The sequence below is a fragment of the Halichoeres trimaculatus genome, unplaced genomic scaffold, assembly GCF_033239565.1.
Source record: "Halichoeres trimaculatus isolate MK-OKI-2021-1 unplaced genomic scaffold, fHalTri1.1 fHalTri1_scaffold_4, whole genome shotgun sequence".
NCBI classification, from domain to species: Eukaryota; Metazoa; Chordata; class Actinopteri; order Labriformes; family Labridae; genus Halichoeres; species Halichoeres trimaculatus.
Genome location: NW_027437182.1, coordinates 10723045 through 10744783, shown reverse-complemented (window position 1 = coordinate 10744783; position 21739 = coordinate 10723045). Strand labels below are relative to the sequence as shown.

The following is a 21739-nucleotide window of genomic DNA, read 5'->3' as shown; positions in this document are numbered from 1 at the left end:
CAGTCTGATATATTTTTGTCAATGATGTAAAATGCTACTTCCTACCTGGAGGCATGGATGGTGTGGCTGATAGTGACAACATAACCGGCCCCGCCAACATCCAGGTACGGTCCAGTGAAGGTGATGAGGCCAGGGTTAGCTACAGCATGCTGGTACCTAAAGAGAATATCACACAGGTTAAGGGAAAGCCCATTCAAGTTTCTTTAATTTTTATTTTCTTGGTTAGCATGGAAACCCAAACACAATATTTAAAAAGAGGATTTATGTTTTGTTGGATTTCATATTCTCAAACTAAAAAGCAGGTATTCAACAAAATAAAAGTTGAATAGACCAGGAGGCAGTATGAATTATACATGTACATTTACAATTATAATATTCTTTCACTTCTTTAGATGTTTTCTCAGTCATGTAGCCGAACCTTCAATGTGAGTATTTTTTCTCCAAAATCAAAGACTGACATTGAAAAGCAGAACACTCAACATGAGCTGAATAATTTAGGCTCTAAAAGTAGTTTTTCATGAAAAATAGTGGCATACCTGTATATATATTGAGCTGAAAAACAACTTTTAATTTCAAACAAAGCATGATTAAAATGCCTTTACTGTTTTAAAAAAAGTTTTAAAATTACAACAATTTCTTATACATGATTTGCTTAACATTCAAGCTGCTTTGACAACTCATTAAATCCCAACAGTTTAATGAGGAAAGCTTCATTGAGCTCAGCATAGGCCGGTGAGCATGTGCCTGTAATTTGCACACACACTCATTCCCTTTAACTCCTACCTACCCAACATTCTCTACTCCCCTTAATCACACAACCATACATACACACACCCTCACATGTCCACCCTCCTCTCTTCCCCCTTCACACCCTCCAAAGTAAGCCTCACCATTGTCTGCGGGTCGGGTCGAAGGCTTTGTCCATCAGTGATCCTGGGTAAATCCGGAGCACCCCACTGGGCGTTGCTATGTAACGGCGCACAATGTAGCAGTTGAGGCTACTCATTTCCATTAGTGTCATCCACTCATCCGTGACGTGACTGGTTGCCATAACCTCGTTCCTGACAGAGGACTGCAGAGAGGAAGGGATGAAGAGAGAAGAGGAGAGAGAAAAGAAAAGAAAAAAGAGAATGCATCGAAAAAGGGAAAGTAGGAGGTAAACAAAGAGGGGATTGAGAATGTGAGGAGGGAGAGAAAGTAAGTTTTAATCTGGGGTTTGGCTGAAATGAAAGTTGGCTAAGCTTTTGGCAAGTTTGCCCAAACTCTACTCTCAAACTACTTAGACATAGAAAGGCACTCCTGCCAGTTTGACCACACCTAAAGTTGATTTAATTGTTCTCTCTCGTGGCTTTTCAACATTTACAGAACAATTTTGTAATGCATAATGAAGAAAAATCCCCAACAATGCTCAGAAAACCAGTAGAAGGAAAATGGTCTCTAAAGCCCTGAAAAACACCCTGAAAAATCACATCTCAGTTCCATTTTCTGCAAAGCTTCTACATTTGAAAGGGGTGATGAGGTCACCGGAGGGGGCCTTTAAGACTATCCTGGGAATCAGAGCTGGGACTGGAGCTTAGAGTTCAAACTCTAACCCTGTGCTCCCCCCTCCAGGACAGGAATGCACACAGACTGCCAAAACCACGTGGGGGTTTTGTCTCCTTCTTAAAGATGCAGAACTTCATTTATAAAAGTGTGAATTGAAGCAGAAATTAAAATCAGTTGATCAAACAGTCTAAAAAAATAACCAAAATGAAAATTAGGCTGTCCTTTTGTGATTGTGTGACCACTAAGTGATGAATTATTGCTTCCATAAGCTACTTTCCTTCAGTTTGTGAGGTAAACTACGTTAACCCTGTGTACGCCCTGTGCCTTGTACTGTATCTGTGTTCCCATGCGTGTGTACCTTGAGGCCCGGGTTGGCAATGAGCCTGGTGTTGTCGCTCAGGTATGCAGTGTAGTGCTCCACCATGCGCTTTGTCTCTGGCTGACTGAGGTGCTCATAGGGAGAGGAGAAACTACCAGCTGCCAACATCACTGTGGGGGACTCTGGGAAAGAGACAGAGGAGAAAAAGGAACCGTCAGAGATGCTAATCAGTGTTTGGGAGCAGAGTATGGCTAAAAATAAAGTCAGCAGAATCCTTGAGTACCTGTGAGTTATCATATACGAGTGCAGTACTTGGGATTTGGTACTGTTCTTACCGACTGTGGCGAGCTGTTTGAAGTGCAGGCAGGAGCTGGGCTGACCCAGCAGGTCTAAACGATGGTACAACAGCTTGGAGCTGGGAGCTGTGTTCAAGTTCTTCAGCTGCTTCACTGGGATCTCAGGCTGCACGTACACAATGCACAGGATGAACGATGTGTCCTGAACCTGGAAAACAAGAGACAGGAGAGGACAATTGTAAAAAGTTGTAAATATGGATTGTAAAGGTTAGTAGAAGATCTTTAAAACTAAACACATGAATCTTTAAATGACCCGAATTTAAACATTTTTAAATTAAAGACAACAGAGTTTTCTCCAAAAGTTTAGCACTGTAGCGCCAACATTAAAACATTCACTGTCTTAATTACAGTCAAAAGCACAATAACAGCAAGCATGACACAAATACAGGGTCTAATAAAGACAAAAGTATTGCTGCAACAAAAAGACAAAATGGAGCTACAAAAACCACAGACCCCTCCTCGTCTTTCTTCATCCCCCATTTGAACATTTTTCCTGACTCTGGAGAGTTCATTTCAAAAACAGAGCCAGCTGCCAAACCCATGGCAAAGTTGACGCGTTTGAACTCTTGCGCCCGTCAAATGTCAGTAGCATTTTAAAAATTCTCAGAGTGAAAAGCCTGAATTAAGTGTGATATTTCTGCTCCTGCCAAAAATACCCAAATGTCAAAAAGCAAAAATACTCTCACTACGGCCTGATGTTATTCGTTCTGTCGCCATTTATTCCTAAAACATGACACTGCTGGCCCTGGGAGGAAAAGCAGATTCAAGGGACAGACAGTTTATGGGTGTGGAAGCGCTTGGTTTTTATTACACGGAGTATTAAACCACAGCTAATTCAAGGTGGTGGAAGTTTGGTGGTGACATACAGCCTGAGGTTATAAATCTCTTTGAAAGAGCTTTTAAACAGTGAAGCATTAATGATAAAGAGCGACAGACCAAACTGTAAGGGAGGTACAAAGAGAGAGTAGATGAGTCAGTATTTTTCCAACCACGACAATGGCTCATTGCCCCCAAGCCAAAGATCATAATTCATCTCCCCTGTGACTGCACAAGTAAACAATCCTGCTGCTTACATTCAATCTGGAGCATGGAAACTCAGACGAGGAAAGAAAGGCTGATTACCAGCTCAGAACTTCTGTATACACTTGACTCAAATTACAATAAATGTAACATTGTTGTCTCATTTTTTTCACAGGGACAGCTCGGCTTTAAAAAAAGTGTTTAAGACATATTTATTATGTATATATTTATTCTTGATCAGGACTTTTAACTTACTCTGTGAAAATATTGAAAACAAAAAGTAAATTTCCAAGTCCAAGGTTTTGGATGCATCAGGTCACTTATCATAAACACACATACCAGTTTCCAAGCGTAGCTGACGTTGTACGTGTCTTTACTGTTGTCCCGGAGTCTGTTAGTGTGCCAGGACAGGGAGGAATTGACCGGCACAGAGATGACCTGACTGCCCAGAGGAAGACTGCAACAAACACACAACACACTAAGTAAATACACGCACATTTTGTGTTGTATGTTGAAAGGTCAACTTTGAAACAAATTTGGCTTCAAGTAGTGTTCCTTATTCCTTCTTACCCCAAGATATTTTGTCGGACCACAGGGAATCCTGGGATATTCTCGTAGTGGATTATGTCCGTGTGCAGGGGGGGCTCAGTCATCAGGTAGGGCCGTGTCAGAGATGGGTGCATCAGGGTGTAACCTGGGGAACAAAACAGCAACAATATGAGAGATAATAAACAACAAGAGCATACAAATGATGAAACCTGCATGAAACACTACTAGAGCAAATCATACTGGACCAAGATGAGGAAACAAGTCCCAAATGAGGCGCACCCATGTAATATGTTTATACAAACAAGGAAAAGTGTTCATTTGTTAGTTTAAGCTGTATAACACATGGCACCTCTGTCCTCAGAAAGAAAACACACGTGCATTCATAAAGTCACAAGACAAATCCTTCAATGCCCCCATACTCAAATATTTCTAGGTCTCTCCTCTTTTTTTTTTTTAATTCCAGGTCCGAAAGCTTCTCACCAGCTGCACATTTGGCTAATTATATTTATCTACACTGTAATTGGCAGCAGACGATTTGAATGCTAGCTAATAACTTTAATGAGACTCATTCATCAGTGTTTACTGAGTTTCTGCACTAGTAACCACGGCACTGTAATACGCTGTAATTTGATAGCATATTTATTACAATAACAAACACTGAAGAGAGAGAAAGGGAGACCTGTTTAATGGCACAGTGGAGGAGCATTTGGTTTAATGTGAAAAATCAAACACTAGACACTTGGTGTGAGTAAATGTCAGTGTCTTCATGTTGTCTGTTTTGCTTTGCTATATTTCACCCCCACCTCCTCAAGCCACCTTTTTAGCCTCACTTGTATCAAGCAACCAAAAGTACAACAACATTGATTAACTTTGTTCACAGGTAAATGTAATAAAAACTCACAGTTTCCCTTTTTAAATGTAGCATCCACCATCAGGTTTCAGGTTTTTTTTAAAAAATCTTATTAACTCAGCTTACAGCTCAAACCCTGTCCAGTACTCCTGCTGCTGCTCTCCAGGCCTACAGAGCACAACTTACCTGCTGAACAGCACCAGTGATTTAGTCAAAACCCCCTCAGCTGAAGCCAAAACAAACCCAGACCGGATATGAGCACTACCGCCCTGCAATGTGGCAATGAGCTGAGGCAAGACTAAACTGAGAATGTAATGCCAAAGAAGTGCCAAAGCTACCAAGAAGATGTAAATTAAGTCTAATAAGAGAAAATGCCTGAAGAGGAAGACAAAATAAAGTGTAATTATGTTTGTATGGGAAACAAAAACACCAAAATACCTCTACTACAATCATTCAGAGTGCAGCTAATAAAGATTGATAGCGCTGGAGTCTGTTGGAGTCAAAGGTTGTCAAAGAGTAATTTTCCCTGATTGGTGCTCGTTTTGTTTGGGGAAACTTTAATTACAGAGCGGGCTGTCAGGATTCACAGCCTTACTGAGCTAACCATAAGTTGGAAAACGCACCATTTGTTGAGAGATTGTGCACATGGGAGTCAGGAACCTTTCAAACTTCAAAAAATCACTGCTACATCTTCTGTCTCTGTGATACTGACCTTTGTTGTCAATGAGGAATGTATATGAAGCAAGGGAGTCCTGGTAGTAAGTGACATCCTCCAAGATGTAGGCCAAGTTCACATCCACACCAACCACGCCCAGGAGCAGGTTTCCAAAATAACACGGCCGGCTCACAGTCATAATAAACCCTGGAGAAAGAAGAACATGTTTCTGACTTAGTTGAGTAATCTTGTTTCTTCTCAGCTTCTGCACATTTTCAATGAATCTTGTTGTACCATTACTTACTGTGTAGCAAATACATAAACAATCACACTTTTCATCAAATTTAACATTTTCGTCAGATGAAAAATTTAAAATTTGGCATTTATGATCAATGCTCTTCAAGAGTCAGCACAATAAATATGTTTAAATTTTCAGGAAGCAGGCTTTGAGCTTAGCTCATCTTAGCATAGCATACAGACTGTAAGATCTGCTAAAAGGCTGAGTTCCTACAGTCAGACAGTTATGATATCAGCCCCCCACTGTTATAATGCCAGGTTATGCTAAGCTAAATGTTGGGTATGACATTGTGATTCAGAATGTAAAATTTCAATCTTGATCCATCTTTCATTGCAGGAACGTGTGATGGAGACATGCTTGTTGACAAAATACATTTTCAGAAACTTTATCATACAAAAAAGGGTCCCTGAGGTAGAGGTGTCCCAGTCCAATATTAATATCGGATATCGGTCCGATATCAGCAAAAAAACAAATATCGGTATCGTATCGGAATGCATCTAAAATCTCCGATATAAGCAGTCCATTCCAGACTCCACTCCTGCTGTTTTTATTTGATTTATTTAGGTTATTTTCTGGGTCTTCTAATTTATTCTCTACTTTATTCAATTATTAGTATTTTTTTATGTTTAATGTTAACATTTCTGTTACCCATTGGTCAATAATAAATTGGTCAGTTTTTCCTCATACCTACTGTTGCTGACTACTGTACTTTGAATAATTACTCAATCAAGCCTTTTCTAACATGACAGACATACTGCAAAATAAGTAATAAAAGTATGCGTGTTTAATGCTGTTATCGTATTGGATTAATATCGGTATTGGCCAATACTCAATGCTGCAGTATCAGTATCGTATTGGAAGCGAAAATGTAATATCGGGACATCCCTACCCTGAGGAACCTTATGGGTGGTGCTCGCAGCATTCAACTTTTCTAATTGATCAAGTACTTGCCAGTTATAAGAGCCAAACGTTTCAGTAGCCAAATTTGAAAAATTTGACAGGTCCAAGGAATCAGGGTGGAAACACTTAAAAATTAGGTTGGGGGAACCATTTAATCTCTTGAGAATTGCTTTATGACTAAAAGTTCTTGTTCTTTTTTATGGTAAAGCAATTTTTAGTTCAAAATTAACTTTCTGATTTGGATTTAATCAGAACATAAATCTTTGGCCAAATTTTTATTTCATTACCAGTCCACACTTTCTTCTCTGCTTTGTCCAAACTCACCATCTCCCATGGGGTCAGAGTAGGGCAGACTGAAGCGAGCCAGGTCGATCATTCGGTTGGGAAGGTTGATGTAGAATCTGCCCACTGTTGTCTCCAGGTTGCTTAGCTGGTTCAGCACCATCATGCTGCCCTTCATCACAGGGATCATCGAAGCCCCTGATCCAGATGAAGATGCTGCCAAGGAGCGGTCCCTGTCATAAGTTCGGTCAACGCCGTATTTCACCGAGTTCTGCTCAGCGAGATCTCTAAGGAAGGCCAGCTCCTTCAGGCCTGTTACTCCCTCTGTGGGAGGAGAAGATGGGAAGACAATGGGAGAATGAACAAGTCTGTATTTGATTACATGGCTTCAGGCTTGAGAAACAGGGTAATTGTACAAATGAAAAGAAAAGCTTGATTGTAAAATGAAAAAAAAAGGATAAGCAGCTGGTCTCATCATAAAAAGAACTTTTGAGAAGCCTCAGCCACCAAACAGACCAGATTCTTTGAAGTGATTGAATTTGATCTCATGAGGTTCACATGGTTAAACAGCAGGAGGCTGCATCTGACATGGTCATAAATCAAAGCAGACAATGTCACAAGGATCCCGAACTAATTTGGGATCATCAGCAGAGATAATTCATTTACTCATGCGGGCCTTGACTTGTGATCCTGTGTCAACATCTCCACAAGCTTTATTCTGAAATCCTCATGCATCTGCCGAACCCAACCGTCATCTGTGAAGCTCAGAGATCCTGTCGAGGATAAATCCCTCTTCTTTAGAAAGAAAATATGCAGCTGAGAAGTTAATGCAGAGCCCAGACTCTATCTTTCCATGCCTCATAAGGTCATTTAGAGGAGGACGGATAACCATGGCTGGACCTTACAGCTGTCACCTGGAACATTTGGCATCCTGTGACGCACCGGGAAGGATAGAGTGCAAAATGTCTGCCAGTATCCAATCACTAACTGGATTAGAGAAGGATTTCTTTTAATGCCAAGGCTCTGCTCGACTGATCGCCGTGCTGGGGGACTGACATGGGGACCGACATTGGGTGGAAATGTCAAACTAAAAAAGGAAGAAATTTCCCTGACAGCACGGGTTTCTGCTTTTCTTTTAAATATCACACACCTGCAAGCGCTCTTTTCACCTTCTTTTATCAGATGATGATCAAGGAACAGTGTAGAATACATGATGGATAATGAATTAAAGGCCAAAAAAGTATTCTTCAGGGCTACAGGTGACATTTTCTTTGAAATGTGCAAAATTACTTCCATATCACATGCAATCAACTTTTCACTTGGATTATCAAACGTAATATCATCTGCAGACTACTCATTTTATTTAAATAAGTATTTTTTCATGTGTATAATCATTGAACACTACTTCTAGATATCATATGTAAAAGTGTTATTCAATATTGAGCTATTTATTTGTCCACTCTCTTTTTTTTTTGCTTTGGCATAAACATTCGGAAAACATTGTGTAGGTAGTGAGCAACATTTAGGGTTTGAAACCGTCTCTTAGGGAAAGAAAAGCAGTTAATTCAGGCTCTGTTACTCAGTTTTTGATAAAAAGGCGGGCATCTCATCAAGACACACATACACACATAAACACACACTCTCACAAACAACTGTGCATTATACTGCCAAGAGACTGCTGATCTCCTTGAACAATCAGCACTTCACATTTGGCAGGGGATGCAGGGAATAGGACACACACACATACACACACACACGCTCACAGTGGGCCCTTTCAGCTGTGTGCATCAGCGTCAGCAACCAAACAAATGTTTTTTGGGATATGCAATGCTAATAAACTCTGAGGATGATAGATTTCTGCATCCTTTTCATCATGGAGCTCTTTAAACAGCCAAGGTCCTCTGTCAGTCACACACACACACACACACAGACACCCACACATACTGAACAGCACGCCCTTTGAAGTCTCACTCTCTCCTCTCTTAGATGTACCTCATTTCCATCCTCAGATGCAAAAGCGATTAGTATTAATGGTGGACTAATGCATGCACAGCAGTGGTGTTGCAGAGGGAGGGAGGAATTAAAGGAGGCAGATGGATGGACAAGGACAATGAAAGAGGAAAAGGAAACACACGCACGCCACCAACACACACACACACTGACACAAACACAAAATGAAACCCTTTGAGGTTTCTGAGCACCTCTCTAACCTTCAGTCTTCTCTTCAACACATTGTGACAAAGAACACAGAAAAATATATCTAACACAAAGAACAGGAGCTACAAGAAGAGCCCAAAAGGAATGAAATGTAACACTTCCGAAAAACATAAAAACACCTTAAAACTGAAGGCTTTCAGTTATAAAACATTGAGTTAATCGAAGCATGACTCTTTAACATGTATGACATACCGTTCATGAGAGCGTAGGTGAGGATCATGACCGAGTTGTTAAGGTGTCGGTTCTCCTCTCTGACCACACTCAGCGTCGCCCTCTTCTCCTGCTCCGAGGAGTCTCGAGACGTAATACCAGACGACAGGTAGATGATCACCATGTCTGTGGCTGAAAAAACACACCCACCATCATCTCACTCATTCTGACCGATCAATACACACAAGCTGGAGTTGATGGCTGAGACAACACACATAAAAAACATGAATAAGCTAAAAGAATGATTACTTATTAGTTGCTCACTGATGCTCTGTTTCCAAAGGCTGCTGGTGTTTCGGAGCAGCTGGAAAGCTTTCTGGAACCCTGCTGCGTGCTGTGTGGCTCCATCAGAGGCCTTGATGTTGGAGATGAAGGTGCTCATCTTCCTCTTGGTCTCACTGGTGGCTGGAGAGAGCAGACTCTTATAGCATTGATCCAGGGAACAGGAGCGAACAGTATCTGCTACTGACAGAATGGAGATCTGGATCGGAAAGAAAACAAAACATGTTAGATGAAAAGTTTGTAAAGTAGTTCTCCTGAGAGATATACAGTCTGTGTCTACCCACTGACCTTGTCATGCTCATCTACAGAGTTGAGGATGACCAGCGCTGAGTCTCTGGCGATCTGAAGCTGGGTATCAGTTACAGACGCTCCGTGGTCCACCATCACCACAATGTGTTTAGACTGTGGACGCACTGCTGACACATACACAGGCCTGCAGAGACAGAAATACACAAACATGCATGTCAAGATCAGGCTAAACAGAGCTATGAAATAAATCTTCAACTCATGACAAAAGAAACATACTGTAAGATCATTTGTACTGTGGGTCTGGATGGATAAAATTGCAGAAAATATGGAGGCACATGACTTTAGGATTAAAGCTTCTTTACAGTGTTTAATTATCACGTTAATCTGATCACCAAATGTTTAGTCTTTCACTCTAGCCTCATTCCTTTTCCTTCTTGGTTGTCAGTGTCCTTCCCTCATCCAGTTTGCACTCAGCTACAGTTAGCAAAAAGTAGAGATGTGCATGTTTACTTGACTAGACTTTTCACTAGTCGACACCAGAATCACAGGTCTTTTCAACGAGTTATTGACATTTATAGTGTAAGCCTGAAATGTAGGCATATGGTTTGTCCTGAGATGTAGTGCAGCCACTTTATCTGTGACTTTCGGATGGTTACGACTGCTACCATTACCATCTGTAAACAATAGGTTTGACAGGACGCATCACTTAGTGGTGGGATTTGGTGTATTTTGAAATGGAAAACCAACATAAAGTTGAGTAAGTACTGCTGCACTTGAGTAAGAAGGCTGTGTAAGAGGTTAAATTGACTGGAGAGGGCGAAACAAGTTATGAGGATGTGAATGTACAGCCAGGGTTGACTGAAGGCAAGCTATGCCAATGTTAGCCATATTTAGAAAATGGTTGATTTAGTTTACACATAGACTGGGTGGACCCGTGCCTTTTTGTGTTGACTAAACAGTGCTAAATTTTGCCCCATTACTCTCTGAGATCATATGTCACCTTGAAACAAGTAAAATCAGAATTTAAATATCAATCTAAATAATGTTGTTATAGTAGGTATATTTTTTCTCATGGAAAACTGACATTTTCATTTACAAATAAAACAGCTTTTGAGTTTATGCTTATATTTTGGAAAGTCTACTTTTTGGCATTCTGGTAACTGCTTGTAAAAAGACCATAACTAGACACTGGCTACATCCTGACCCCCCATGATAGAGGAATTGGAGGATAAACTTAATGAATATATTTTATGGACAAAGTCACCTTCTCATTTTGTTTCCAAATGGAAAAATTTAAGCAATTATGGTCAAGATAGGTCTCAAATGTGTATCAGTCACAACCAAACTTCCAGGAATTGGTCAATTAACAGTTGATGTTATTCTCTTCAACGTTAAACATTCACAAGATTTTTTTTTTCTTTTTTTCCTGTATTTTATTTTTGTTGTCTGTGGCCCTTGGCTTTGAAAGCATGTCAAACAATTACCCTACATATGAAAGAAGATCAGGGTAATTGCACGTTCTTCTAACATGCTGTATATAGTTATAAAGTAATAAGGAGCTTATTGTTAGAAAAAAGAAATATTGAGGTTAAGGAGGAAAAGGGTTTCAAGATATCTAGATGTTGGCGGCAGACTTTTACTGTGGACCCTTCATACTCTCTTAAAGTGCATGGCTAATAAGTTTGTAAACTGCTCACAACCATTCTCTAAATAAAGAGTTAAAAAAAAAGACGAACAGTTATTTTATGGCTAAAGTTCCACTTTTTCTAATGAGAAATGAATAAACCTCAAGCTGCAAGTAAAGTAGACATTTTACTTTAACATGTTTCTGCATTTTTTTATTATTAGAATAAGATTTCAGCTGGTTTTTGGCCATTTTTTCAAAAAAATACATATAATTTCCCTACAGAACATACATTTGATATTAAAAGTGTAAATGATGGCAGACATTTGGTATAATGGGAGTATAAACTATAATATTCAGGTACATTTTCCACAACATGGCATATATAGTTAAAGTGTGATATTATAAGCTTGCTATAGGGGGGAATGTATTGAGGGTCAGTGCCTGTGTGTGGTCTGCTGGACAGCCCAGGGCGGGGAAGGGGATTGATGTACTCACAAAGCCCCCTTTACACTTGAAGCAAGCCAAGAAATGTCATTTATGTCATGGCTGTTGGCCAGCTCACTGAATTAAACCACAAGAACAAAAAAATCTACAAGACATGATGAAATAAAGTGAGAGAAAGAGAAAAAATGTGCCAGGGAGCAAGGTAGAAAGACAAAAGAAGAAGAAAAGAAAGGAGAGAAAGAGCTGTCTTTCAGCTGCAGCCACAAAATAACCCACAACACTGGAGGTGTGAAATTCCAACAGGCTTTAGCGGTACGGAGCCACATTCCTGCCAAGGGCATGTGTGGTCAGGGTGTGTAAGGGCGGCATGCCATCTATGTGCCCTCTGGGCCACCCCACAGCCACTGACAAAGAGGAGGAGGAGGAGGAGGAAGGGTGGTTTAACTGCTGCCAGCTTGTTAAGGTGCTTTGAAGACTTTGGAGTAATTCTGTTGACAAACTGGGTGTTCTGCAGAAACCTTGGGTTGACAATAAAAGGAAAGCACATGTTGAATAAAAGGAGAGGTTGCTTTATACCTGCTGCGGTGCTCGTAAGTTCCTTTGCATTGGAATTTGTGAGCCGGGAAGACCGTAAAGATGCCCTCCTCTGAGCTGAAGTACTGCCACTTTATTCCCGGATTGGACTTCAGGTTGTCTGCCAGCACTGTAGAAGGAAAAGATAGAGATTGTATGTCATACGTGTTAAAAACGAAGGAAAGATTGAGAGGAAGGTATAGAAAAAACAGAATAAGAGAGTTCAAGGGATGAGCAGGAAGAGAGGACAAATTTAAACACTCAGCTATGGAGTAAATTCAGTTAAACCGTTTAAACTGTATATTACATGTCTTTATTTAGACATGTATTTCAATCAGCATGTCATAATTTTGACAGCATAATTGGCTGACACAACATCTTGAGGAATAACCCCCACAGACACTGAGTCTGAGTATTTGCTTGAAACAGGCAGATTTTTCTTTAACTAGCTCAAAGAGTCAACATATCTTCATAGAGATCTCATCACAAAGCCAGCAACTTCCTTTCCACTCACTGCAACACAAAACAGCCTTTCACAAAGGGATGAGGAGAGGGGGGAGGGAGGACAGAGTTTAAGGGACACAAATAGAAACTTTGGGTCTTTAGGAGGCAAAAACAGACACAGAGAGGGATGAAACAGAGCGGAGACATAAAAAAGCTTTTATTAGATCAAGACCAAACAATAAGGCTGCTGTTCAGTCCATGCTTTTCTCACAGATCTGAAGACAGGCCGCAGCAAACTCAATGACTGTAACTCTTCAAGTAGTCTACCAAACCAGGTCTGGAAAGTTCAGTTTAGCGAGCATTTGCAAAGTTTAATGGAGATTCATTTGGTTTCTGCAGGTCATTAGCAGCTGCATGAGTTCAGCAACTTCTCTGCCATTTGGCGGACTGCTTGTTATTCCGTGGTTAGCGGTTTCCATAGACAGGGTAGGATTTCAAATATCTTGTTAATTAAGTTGATGGTCTTTGCCAGACATATTAACAGCCATTCTTGTATGTCAGCTGGGTATATAAAGTCCCAGAATGAGGTTCTTGGCCTGTGATGAGATAAATTAATCACCTGCTGGAGAGAACAAGCTTCCAGTGGTGTTACCAGCCAAAGTCTTTTGTTTCCAGTTTGAGGGGTGGAAAAATCTGACAACGGCAAATTTTAAACAGAAACATAAAATGATAAAGAATTCAATTCACAATTACGCCGCAGGTTGCATCTATTTAAACATGGCCACGTCTTACACACCGTACATTATCCTCACCCAGTCAGTCACTCCATCTGTCTCTGAGGCTCACATAAACAGGAAACACTCCGTTTTGTTGACAGTGGAAGAGGGGCTTGTTAAACATCTGTCGGCTACAGTGCTCCACTCTGCCAACAATGTTTAGATCTTCGCAGAGACAGATGGACACACAAGAAACAAGACCCAAATGTCACAAAATGTTCTACAACCTCCACGTTTCTATTTTGTCTGCTGTGCTCTGACACAATGAAACCCACCAATAGGAATGACTGAATCTAACAATGCTGGGAAAGAAAAATTCTGATGCAAGGAAATCTTAGCAACAGGAATATGGTATGAAAGTTTCAACCTACATCGGAATATCTGTGATTTCTTTCATATTACAAAACACAGCATTGGCACAGTTGATATGAAGAAACAGAAATAGCTCTACTCAGCCCAATTAACTACACTGAAATATGCATTTTAATCTAACATGTTACTAATACCAGTGTCAGAATGCGACATTTATCGAACAACAAGGGTAATTTCCTAAAATATTTAGCATTTAGTATTACGTGACGCTAAATAGAAAACAAATCAATTGACTGATATCTTGTTGGTGTTTCAGGGTTAACAGAATGAAACTGTTACCTTATGACTGAGAGGACATGAGAAGTAGAGTAAGGAGAATTCAAAGGCACAGATTTTAATCCATCATGATCAAAACACTTGGCAGTTTTTGAAAATCTTAGCGGTAGAAAGCTCTTCCATCCAAAAAGGTTGGTCATGGAGTTCCTCTAGGCCTTGTACTTGGACTAATATTTCTCACCTTACATGCATCCTCATGTTAACGTAACATAAATCGTCTTGTTACACAGATGACACTCTCCTATACTTCTCAACAATGCCACATGAAACCAATCAGCTATGTAAACAAGAATGACACCTCCAGAACATTAGGATCTAAATGACTTAAAGTTTTTTGTGATTCAGACAATATCAGGCTTGGCCCCAAACACCCTGGACACATATTATCTAATGGAGCCGTTTGTGGTTCACAGAAAGCACACAGTTTTGAGATGGAAAGGAGGAAACCCATCAACCTTGTCCAGTACTCCTAACCAGTCACCTTAAATCCACCTGTTCCTTTATATTTTCAACATCTACTATCTCTCCAACCTTTCTCTTCTCTCTCTAAAAGCAAAAATGGAATATGAGAAGAGAGAAGATGGAAGTAAACAACAGTCTTATACAATTACGCCATTTCAATCAGCTCTCACCCCTCCCGTCTTCCTCTTCATTCATCATTCTCTCCCTCTCAATTATCCCTCACCCGCTCCCTCCCTCCTCTCTGTAGCTGCTTGTTTAGACTGGGCTGAGACAAATGGGGGAGAATGAATACGCTGGGAACGTGGGGGTCAAGGAGGGCTGAGTGTGAGGGAGGGGGCGAGCAGAGGGGTAACTTGAACTCACTGTGACTGGCTTGTTAGGAAAATAAAACCCAACCGATGGTGACGTGTTATGAATGGCAGTCATTATGAATGGTTTGTAGAAAGAGGAGGCCGGGATGTGTAGACAGAATGAAACAGGAGTGGGGCAGGGGGCATTTGACAGCAATGTGATGGAAGAAGAAGAAGAACAAATGATGGTGGTTTCCTGTAAAAAGGGATGGAAGAGGGGCAGCTGAAACCTCCAGGTTGCAACGGCATAGTAAGATGTGAGCATTCTTCAAAAACATCTCACTTCAGTGATAAAGTGAGCAGTGAGTTTAAATCACGCTGACACCTATGGTTGCTGCTGTTTCTTCTTCTTCTTTGTTGGTTTTATTAGCAAGGTACACTGTGTCACGCTGCTATGCTGTCACTCTGTTAGGTAGCTGACGCGGCTATCGGCATCTGGCTTACACACCACCTATCAAAAGGGGGCATGGTTGGCTGTGGAAATGCAAAAAGAATCAGGCTTCATCAATCCAACCCATACCAAACCGTACTGATCTATGCCAGACAGCTTGGTAGAAACAGGACTTAGTTTTACCTTATGTTGCGCCAATAGACTGTAAAAAAATAGATGTCATCTTGCTAGGCTCAAAGTGAGGTTGTCACAAAAAATGCTCTCCCTGGTGACTGGCTGCAGTATAGGTCAAAGAATCCATCTCCCCAGTCATTTCACATGGGCTGTGGTCAAGTTCAAAAAACTACTACACCTCATAGAAACATTTCTCACATTTGATTGTTGTAGTGATTTGGTGGTATTATTTGGCTGCATTGTATTCATGTCCTCCTTTTTTCTGAAAAGTTTTGTTTTTATTAGTTATCAGTGGTTAATGTATAACAATGATTGACAGCTGCCGTTTTTCTGTATTTTGGGGGAGGAACACAACAAAATATGTCTGGAGGGAGAGCCAATAAGAGATCAGACTCTCAAAAGAAAAAATATATTTTTATTTTTGTCACCTGGCTCCACTCAGATTCTTTCAGACTATCATAGCTGAACCACTCTATATACAGTCTATGGCTGAGCCTTTGTAAAAAATAAGGGGTAAGCAGTTATTGGTTTTTCAGGGCTGATGCTGATACCGATACCATACCAGTGTTAGGAACAGATATGCTCCCACGGTATAACTGAAAGTCTTAATGCCGTTATTATGAATGTGGAACTCGCAAACCAAAACACAAATGGGGTATCTCACAATAGATGACTGCATACAACAGAAATGGTTGAGTTTTATCTCTGACAACTGTACACCATCTACGGTTTGTGTACAGGTGCTCATATTTTTCACTAAAGTAAAAGCAGCAGTAGTTGTTAGGTGAGACATGGTGGTGATCAAAAATAGACCTAAAGACAAAGACACACTCACAACAGAGCCAATGTGGTAAACTTTGACAATTGCTAAATAAAATGCTGGTTTAGATGATCAGCCAAATGTGGAATAGAAGCATCTGACAAGCCCCGGTCAAACTCGAGAGAAGACTTAACCAAGAGTTTTGTCTGGACTGGCTCTTTTTGTTAAGAGTCGCCGGGGGATAGCATTTGTATTGAATTAGAGCTATATAAACAAAGACTGACTGTAATATTAACTCCAGACATCTAGTTTGAAATGTTTGCTGAATTATTTACAGAGACCCAACATTAGTCAGCCCTGAGCAAAACACTTAGCAGCATTTAAAAATTAACATTGGCGGACAGCAAAGTTTTTAACGACTTTCTGATATAGATGTTTGAAGTTTGTGATATCATCTTGATATAAAGGCTTTGTCTGAGCAAAACTAGCTGCCAAGGCAAATACAGATGAAGCAAATCTCCTCTTTACCTTCTAGGTGCAAATTTAGGTCTTAATGAAGGATTATGTCTAAGAGTTGAGTTTTAAAGACAAACGGCTCTCTTCATATGTGTTCAATATGTGACACAAGTTTGAGTCTGCATGTAGGAATAAAATACCCAGTGATGATTTTAAAGCTTTAAACTGTTTTGGGCAAAAGGCAACATCTGCAGTAAAATCTTGGGCACTTGAAAACTCACACAATCTGACATAGCTTTCAGCCAGATTTTATTAAATTAGTTCAATTACTGCAGCCACTAAATCACAAAGTTTCTACGGACAGCCAGCTGTTATTCATCAAAGTGTGCTGGACAGAAACTGAAAAGTTATGAGACTCAGGGAAAGTGGTAAAGTATCCTGGAAAAAGTCTGTATGAGTCATTAATGCATAAAGTTCAACTTTATATTGTCTTCTCTGGACGCAGAAGTAATGCATTAAGCGATGGCAGAGGATTAGAAGTTGCCTGGTTTTTAAGTCAAGCTGATCCATTTTCTTCCTAATCAAAAACAGGCTGATATCTGTGGTGCAGAGAGATGTGGGTAATTATATTCTGCAACATGGAGCCTCAATGAATGCAATGTATGTAAGAACATAATCAAACCAACCGTCATTAGTGCTTCTTGAGAAAATGAGGATGAGGTAATGCTTATATGCTTTAAAACTTGAAAACGCCTTATACTGCAGCACTTGGAACTTGAGGTGAAATGAGGACAAAAACAAAGAGCTGACAAAGTCCTGACAAAGAATAGGATAATAAAGAAATAAACCCTCTGAATATAATCGCAGACAGAGTTCAAAGTCAAACAGAGCGTTTGATCTCAGGCTGTAAAAAATCATTTTGAAATCAAAGGGGAAGAAAAACTGAGGAGAAGGGGAAAAAAGTGAGATAGGCTGCAAAACCATCACTTTTGACATGCACAGTTAATTATTTCTATCTCAGATCAGTGTCCTCTGCTTTTAACATTTCATAAGATAAGAGCAGAAGGAGCCGGCTTCTTAATTTAAACCATGGAAATGGCTGTTAAATGTGCAGTGTTCGGTTACTGACCTGAAGTAAAAATGAACAAATTCAAACAGTTTAAGCTTCTCTTTTGTTATTTTATCTCTGAAACCTGCCAAACCATTATCCTGATATCCTACTATCTAGTTTGTTTGCAAGTGTGTGTGTGTGCATGTGTCTGACGTACCTGAGTTAAGGTCTCGTCCCGGGTTGAAGGCTCGGCTGTTGACAGTAGGGGAGAGTCTGTCACAGCAGATGGTCTTGGAGACATTGGTATTGAAGTTTCCATCAAACCTAAACACACAAAGACAGAGCACATTGTGGAGTTTATAGAGCGTGTCCGGCTCATTTGTTGGCAGAGCAGTTTAGACATTTCTCTCAGCACTCAGATTTATTGCTCCACAGCTTTATTTCCAATAAATGAAAAAATATGGGAAACCTCATAGCAGTGGTCATGTTTAAACTGAAAAAGTGTTTGACTAAGAGACACAAAATGATGAAAACAATGAAATCTACTTGATGGTGAATCATTCTTTCCATGGAAAGCTGCTGAATTTGCCTTCCTGTCTGACAAAAGGTAATGCTCTTTTCCCATCATAGAGCCAAAACATTTGTTCCATCCATCCATCCATATATTTACCTCTGCGTCAACAGCCCTACTTACCCATCCATTTATGAATTCAACAACTCTTTCATCTATTAACACATCCATCATCCACCCATTTACCCATCTGTCAGCATTTCTATCAGTTAATTTCATTATCCATCTACACATCCACTTGTTCTATTTATTGAACTATCTAATAGTTCCTGACATGACTCCCAAGTACTCATCTATTCCAGCATTTACAAAGGCATTTCCCATTCATAATACTTTACTAATTTACAGCTCTCCTCTTCAATCAGTTTGTTGCTGATCATAGCAATTATATTACAGATGTGAGAGCCTGTTGAAAATGTGAGTTTAGAGTACTCTAAGGCCCCATTTGCACGACGTTTCATCTGAAAACGCTAAAACAGTGAAAAAAATCTGCGTTTACACGGAAATGCTGATGGACTGAAAATGCTGTAGTAAGCATGCCAGGCCTGTAGGTGGTGATATAACTGTCTTGACCAGGAGCTGCTTTTGGGGAGATCTCCACCCAAGCAGAGTTGAGCCGGTCATCTGGTGTATCAGGGAATACTAAGTTAACAAGTTGAACAAAAGATGCACATTTTGTTAAAAGACAGTCAGCAGATTCAGCAGATTGAGCAGCACAAGCACAACATGATAGTTCGCGACGATCGTAACAACGATGCTGTTGTCCTGCTGTATGCACTTGCGCGAAGTGGAGTGTGACGTCAGCGTTTCCACTGAAAACGCCGGCTTACTGTTTACACAGCAACGGTGTCGGGAGCGTTTCAGAAAAATCCCACTCTGGAGGGCGTTTTCAAAAGTTTGCGTGTTAGGTTGGCTGAGACACCGTTTCCGTGTAAACCCGAGGCTGAGGCCATGCCCACACGTAGCCGGGTATTTAGGAAAACGCATACTCCAGCCAAAGTGAAGATTTTGGAAAACTCTGGTTTCATGATTTTGTGTAGACCCCGGTAAACGGAGTTTTCAGTTCTTAAACATCACAGCTGAATGGGGGAGGCTCATTCTGATTGGCTGGCACAGGTTGTAGGTCCAGAAAACACTGCCCATTGTTGGTTTGGCATGCCTCGAGCTGCACTCACCGGCAGATTTACCCGCTGCGTGTTGACGGATTTCTTGCGTTTTTTCGTATTTTTGAAAATGAACAGGGGGGGTGCTCGTTTTTGAAAATACCCAGCTACGTGTGGACATGGTCTGAAATGCAACAAAACTTTTGCATTTCACCCTTAAAACCTTTGTCGTGTAAACGGCCCCAAAGTAATTTCAACATTTTCTCTGGTTGATCCCCAGTCAAAATGTTAATGGTGAGCATCAACATCTATACTTATAAATTCCTGGTGTTGCCCCTTATGTTGGGTAAAGGTTCATATCTTTGAGAGGTAATGCAGTTGAGACAGTAGATTATTTCAGAAAACCCTCTTCCTGTCTACACTCCACCCGAATTAATGATAAAAAAAATAGACTCATTGAAATTGTAAGAACACTTTGATGGGGGATAGATGTCCAACATTCTTAAAAATATATTTAAAAACATACTGAACTGGGAACTTATTGAGAGGCACTTCTGCTTCCTAAATTGTTAAGAGATGATGATGCAGCCTGCCTCTAAAGTAATATAACATGGGGCTGATCCAGTGCTCTTCTTTGTTGTAATTAGACGCCAAAGCTAAGTCTAATAACAGACCTCCTCTTATCTATGTCACATGACTTCTGAAAGTGTTGGGATGTTACCCAGGTGGGCTGTACTCCTTCATGTCACTCATTTACTCCTGTAACCGTCCTTTTAAAAGAGCTCTGATGGAGAAGGGTAATCATAGAACTATTAGCACTGCAATGTTGTCCTTGAGCATACTCAAAACCTAATGTGTTAAAGAGGTGACACAAAAAGGGACACGTGTTGCAATGAGCATGACAGCGACACATATCTTCACATGTATCATTTTTCAGTTGTTTGTTTTACTATTAACCAACATCACGAGTGGTGTTGTTTTAAGATGTCTGACATGCTTTCCAGAGTCTGTATCTTTAAGGTTAAGAGCTGACAGAAATGGCAGGTATGCAGATCAGCAGCCTATTTCTGCAGTGCACCAAGTCTGGCTGCTTTGATCCTTCCAATCCCACAAACTAGACCCCCCTCCCCATGCTCCTGGCAAGCAACATACAGATACACATGTGCACACATAAACACACACGTGCTACACACTCTTTGGCTTCCTCTGCATGCAGACCTGGCACCAGCCTGGTTTGATTGACAGGCGTTGTGATGTGCAGGCTGTGTTTGAACTTCACTCATTTGGAGTCCCATAAGGCCGAAGTCATTACTATTCTCCCTCAGCCCGCTCTGCATGGAAGGGGTGGGCAGAAATGTGTGCCAGATAAAAAATACATTTGCAGCGGCTTTGAATTCCACATCAAAAAACACACGAGAACGAGGGAGACTCAGAGAGGGGCTCGATTCTGATCAGACGTCTTAATGAGGGCTAAAATTTATTTTTACTCACCAGAGTCCTGCAAAACAAGCCAGGGATGAGTCACTGAATATGAAAAATAATTGTGTGAATTCAAACTCTTACCCATGAGCTAAATGTCGCTTTAAATAATTCTTACTCTAAATATTCAGATTAATAATGTATTGTAGGAATGAGGGTTCATTTCCATACCTCCCAAAAGAGATCAGTTTCTGTGCAGTGATTAGAAAAGATCCTGGAACATTGAAGGGATACAAAACACCAATAATGAGCTTTGGAGTGTCCTTGAAAATGAGTTAATGACCCACAATTTATTCTTGTTTCCCAAGCTTGATGATTTTCCTTTGCTTTTTACCCAGAAAGACAGAACAGATGAATATATACAGAGAATGCACCAGCCTAACAGAACCAAAGGCAACCACAGGAGAAAAAATAAGTGTTACAAGTCTTCAGTGAGTGGAGTAAATAGGAAAAGCCGTGTGTCTTATACCGCAGAGTGAAACAGGCAGGCACTTCTAAATAAGGCAACACCTGCCATGTTCAGCAGTTACAAGCCATCCAATGTTTATAAACCCATTTTATTAAACTGTACCCCGCTTCAAGAACCACGTATATTCACAGAGGAAGCAATCATTTCACATTCAAACAGCCCAGTGAGTACAATTACCCTGAAGAGGCTTGCTGTTGTGTATTCTCAGGCATCAAGTGTAACACCCTGC

The 21739-nt window shown here is 40.5% G+C and overlaps 1 protein-coding gene across 2 annotated transcripts in view; it reads right to left on the bottom strand.

Moving 5' to 3' along the window:
* The window catches only part of cachd1 (cache domain containing 1), an 85790-nt gene that overhangs the window by 15782 nt on the left and 48269 nt on the right, over positions 1 to 21739 (bottom strand). The window contains exons 4-16 of one of the 2 annotated variants that reach the window (XM_074668201.1): positions 18106 to 18212; positions 12380 to 12506; positions 9772 to 9916; positions 9451 to 9682; positions 9184 to 9333; positions 6817 to 7098; positions 5352 to 5501; positions 3811 to 3934; positions 3580 to 3697; positions 2200 to 2368; positions 1904 to 2046; positions 891 to 1072; positions 46 to 156 (exon numbers count right to left, since the gene is read on the bottom strand). In XM_074668201.1, the coding sequence (XP_074524302.1) occupies positions 46 to 156; positions 891 to 1072; positions 1904 to 2046; positions 2200 to 2368; positions 3580 to 3697; positions 3811 to 3934; positions 5352 to 5501; positions 6817 to 7098; positions 9184 to 9333; positions 9451 to 9682; positions 9772 to 9916; positions 12380 to 12506; positions 18106 to 18212 (2040 nt within the window). The remainder of the gene's footprint in view (positions 1 to 45; positions 157 to 890; positions 1073 to 1903; positions 2047 to 2199; positions 2369 to 3579; positions 3698 to 3810; positions 3935 to 5351; positions 5502 to 6816; positions 7099 to 9183; positions 9334 to 9450; positions 9683 to 9771; positions 9917 to 12379; positions 12507 to 18105; positions 18213 to 21739) is intronic. The other variant, XM_074668202.1, reaches the window with a different exon arrangement.